The sequence below is a fragment of the Aplysia californica genome, unplaced genomic scaffold, assembly GCF_000002075.1.
Source record: "Aplysia californica isolate F4 #8 unplaced genomic scaffold, AplCal3.0 scaffold00002, whole genome shotgun sequence".
NCBI classification, from domain to species: domain Eukaryota; kingdom Metazoa; phylum Mollusca; class Gastropoda; order Aplysiida; family Aplysiidae; genus Aplysia; species Aplysia californica.
In genome coordinates this window covers 267,476-271,466 of record NW_004797272.1, presented here as the reverse complement: position 1 = coordinate 271,466, position 3,991 = coordinate 267,476, and the positions used below count along the sequence as shown (strand labels likewise).

The 3,991-nt window shown below is 42.6% G+C and overlaps 1 protein-coding gene across 1 annotated transcript in view; it reads left to right on the top strand.

Moving 5' to 3' along the window:
• LOC101848789 (protein lin-31) overlaps positions 1 to 3,598 on the top strand; it is an 18,880-nt gene extending 15,282 nt beyond the window's left edge. Inside the window, exon 2 of the mRNA XM_005088961.3 lies at positions 1,791 to 3,598. Within this exon, the coding sequence (XP_005089018.1) occupies positions 1,963 to 3,024 (1,062 nt within the window). The 5' untranslated portion in view covers positions 1,791 to 1,962 and the 3' untranslated portion in view covers positions 3,025 to 3,598. The remainder of the gene's footprint in view (positions 1 to 1,790) is intronic.
• Positions 3,599 to 3,991: the final 393 nt, after the last annotated feature.

Here is a 3,991-nt window from a genome sequence, read left to right as displayed (position 1 = left end):
TTCATGTGTGTGTGTGTGTGTGTGCGTGTGTGTGTATGTGTGTGTGTGTGTGTGTATGTGTGTGTGTGTGTGTGTGTTTCCTTTGGCGTCTGCGTATGTTTGTCTAAGGCACCGTCGTTGTTGGAGATATATCGTTTCTTGTTTGGTATAGAATGTCGAACTCTGCCACTGCATTCCTCAGAATGAATACAAACACCCAATGCCCACTTCGACATTGCACAAACAGTTTGATTGAGAACGGAGTTAGAAGCTGTTATTCACCTAATCCGAATTTAGAAGTACAATAATTCTCGGGATCGATGATTTCCTTGGGAATTCCCACGAGTCTTTTGTTTCTTTTATAAACGTCAATATTTTTTTTATTTCCTTTTTTTCCGGAGGAATGCTCGTCGATTGATTATTTAAGCTGCCTCTATAATTATGTGCTCTTCTTCACCGAATGGTTAAAACACTTTTTACAGTGCATTTTAGACCGGTTATAACTTTGCAAAAATGAAGTGGACTAGTTTAGTCTATCATTGTTTCGGCTGTTCAATGCCCGTAATTTGCAGTTGATTTCAGAACGGTGCTAGGAGGGTGTTTTTGAGTTCTCATTATAAGATAAGACAGAACTAATTAATTGCCAAGGTACTAATACAATTATTAATTTAATGTTTCACCACCCCCACGCAGACGCAAACATATGCGCACACACGCACATGCACACACACACACACACACACTCACACACACATACACACACACACACACACACACACACACATACAGAGTGAGAGAGATGAGAGAGAGATCACGAAAGAGAGAGACACACACACCCGGACACATACACACACATCTCTCTTTTTTGGTGTTGTAAGAAGATTCTTGACTTTGAAAAAAAAATCAATTATTCTGCCCATTCTCCCTTCAAATATTATCTTTCTTTATGTCTTTAGATAACCAATCCTTTAAATTAACGTTAATGATGTTTTGTGTTATGAAAAGAAGTTCAACGTGTTGTTTCTCGTCCCAGCAGTTTCCTGCAGACCAAACTGGGTTTCTAATAAGCGAAAGTAAAAGCGAAAGCTGTATAGTGTCTTTTATATGAACAGAAATCATAATATACAATATATAAAGAATCTAATACGGGTTTTTTTTCAACACGTAAACGGCTCGAGTTGCAGAAGCTGAATCCGTGACAGTCCACGGCAGATTTAGTTTTCGGCGCCAGTGTCTTTGTTGCTGGGTACACTGTAACGTCAACACATAGTTCAAGGTGTTTAAATCAGTGAAACACCCTATCCTCTGGCTCGGCCAGACAGCGTGCTAAATGAATCACTATCTTCTTTACATATTTACATCATTTTTTTGTTGACAACCGGTACAAGAAAATGTTGCGTAACCCTTTTGTTCGGAATCACAAGGGGCTTTGTCAAGCAGAAAACTCCGCCAGTGTGTCTCGGACACTTTATACTTCACTACCAATCCTTAGTTGGCATCTGTCATTTGTAATTTCTTTTTCATGGTGCTTTGGGGTTTTCCCGCTGTAATCTAGCGGTTAACGCATTCATTTACTTAAAATATTCACTCAGATAAAATAATTCTAGTCGCTTTTTACTCCAAACTCGGACAACAAAAAACTGTCCAAAGAACAGCCCAGATTTCGAATGTGAGAAGAGAATTCAAAACCGATAATATATCTTTAACTCAGTGTCATTTTTTGAGCTACTGCAAATCCAAAATCTCAAATTTTATAGTTTATGAATATTTACAGGTCTGGGTTTTTCCCAATATTTTTTTCTTTCTTTCAGAAGTGTGTTGTTGAGCTGATAGAGGACATTCTAATCTGACAGTGACAGGAGAAGCAAGTGGCCTGGAAGTGCTCTGAAGAATTCTGACGTCGGATGGACATCCAGTCTACAGCCTTCAGAGTCTAGGAAGGTTCTCAGGAATTTTATTTGTTCTACCTGACCTTCTTCTATCATGCCTCGCCCAGGTAGAAACACGTACGACGAGCAGAAACCTCCGTACTCCTACATTGCTCTCACAGCGATGGCGATACAGAGTTCTGGTGAGAAGATGCTCCCTCTTAGCGATATCTATAAGTTTATCATGGACAACTTTCCTTTCTACCGCAAAAATACCCAACGTTGGCAGAACTCCTTACGCCATAACCTCTCGTTCAACGACTGTTTTATCAAGATCCCCAGGCGCCCAGACCGCCCTGGAAAAGGTTCATACTGGGCACTGCACCCTATGTGCGGAGATATGTTTGAAAATGGTAGCTTCCTACGTCGCCGTAAGAGGTTCAAGCTAAGACAGTCACAGCTAAATGGTGGTGGCCCACCGTCTCCAGAACTTTTGGCCATGAAGTCTTCAGGAGGGCTCGATACAGCAGCGTACTTGCAAGAGGCAGCCGCGAGGGCAAGGCTTCATCATTCATGGGGTGTGTCTTCTAGATTTCAGCCATATCTCGCTCCGACCCCAGCACCGCCCACAAAACACTCCTTCTCCATTGAGAGCCTCATCTCCCCGGACTACAAGTCCCCATCCAGCATTCTTCCCCCACCTCCTGCAACACTCCTCCCACCGTCGTTACCCCCGTTCGCATCTCAGTTCGGCCCATCGCTGTCCGCCAGCCTCGTTGCGTCCTACGCCGCTGGCCTTGACCTTTCTTCGTCCTTCACCGGACCTTTGACCTCTTCGAATTTAACCTCCAGCTTCATGTCGCGATTCTCAAGCAACTTAGACTTTCTCAAGTCAGCGGCGGCGACGGTTGGGGTCGGGCACGACGTAACGGGGCTCCTTCCAGGAATGCCTATCAAACCGGCACCCCTGAACCCTTTGAGCCTGAGCCAAGCTGCCGCACATCATGCAGCTCTTGTGTCCAGAGTGGCGGCTTTTCCAGGACCACCACCATCTCTCAGCTCCTCGATGTACCCGTCCGAGAAGACTCCTCTAGCTCTACCAGCCCCGCCTGTGTCGCGTGGGTCGAGTTCATCATCCTCTGTGATCCCCAGTCGACCAGTCAGTGCAGAGAGTTGACATGTGTGACCATTTATTCACTGTCATTAAATAAAACTGTTTATTAAAACTTACCCCTGTAATCTGACTCCCAGGGGAGGTTAAAACAAGCATTAACCTACATTATGAAACGTTCAGACAGCAAGGTAAAATGATACATGTCGCCCCGTTTGGCACGATCCGGTTTACAGACCCAAGACTTATAATGTCATGTCGGTGTGTGGAACCCATCGACTGACTGTGCAGTTTGGTTTGTTTCTTGAGACAATGATATCGAGGAGTACGATAGTCATTGCTCTGAAATGGACAGGAAAAGAAACAATAAACAAGAATGTACTCTGACATCTGTCTGCCAACCTCATCTGTGGTGTGACCCTTCAGGCCACAGAGCATGAGGCCTGTTCAGTAAGGAACAATCCTGTTCAGCCAGTTTTATAATTTTATAAGATTCGGCTCCCACTATCCAGTCTGAAAAATGAAACAATACTGCGTTAATGCACAAATAGAACCGTAATTAGGATTTTGTACATTCATATTATGCTAGTCTGATAATTGGCTTGTTTTGTGGAATGAAAAAGACACTGCAGTCCGAGCTGAAGGATATAAATATGTTGTGACTCATGTTTGCTGGCAGAAAAAAAATTTAGCCTGGCTTTTTTGTGCGTAAAGGGTGGGGGGGGGGTGTTGTTTGTTTGGGAATGTTTTTCCGTCTTTGAATACAAAAATGTGTGTGAGGATTTTTTTTTTTCAAAATAGTTTTCTCAGAAACCAGTACTGTCAAGTAACTACGTCATGTAATTTAAACTTACGATAAAGTTATTGACTGGCCAGATACATGTACACCAAAGTCTAAAAATTATTAATTTGGTCAGTCTTATCAAGATTGTTATAAACAGTGTGAGTTTGGAATTGCCGCGAATTACTTATAAAATAACAATGAACCACTGAGGATTACTAGAGCAATTGTATTTTTATTTTTATTTTTTAT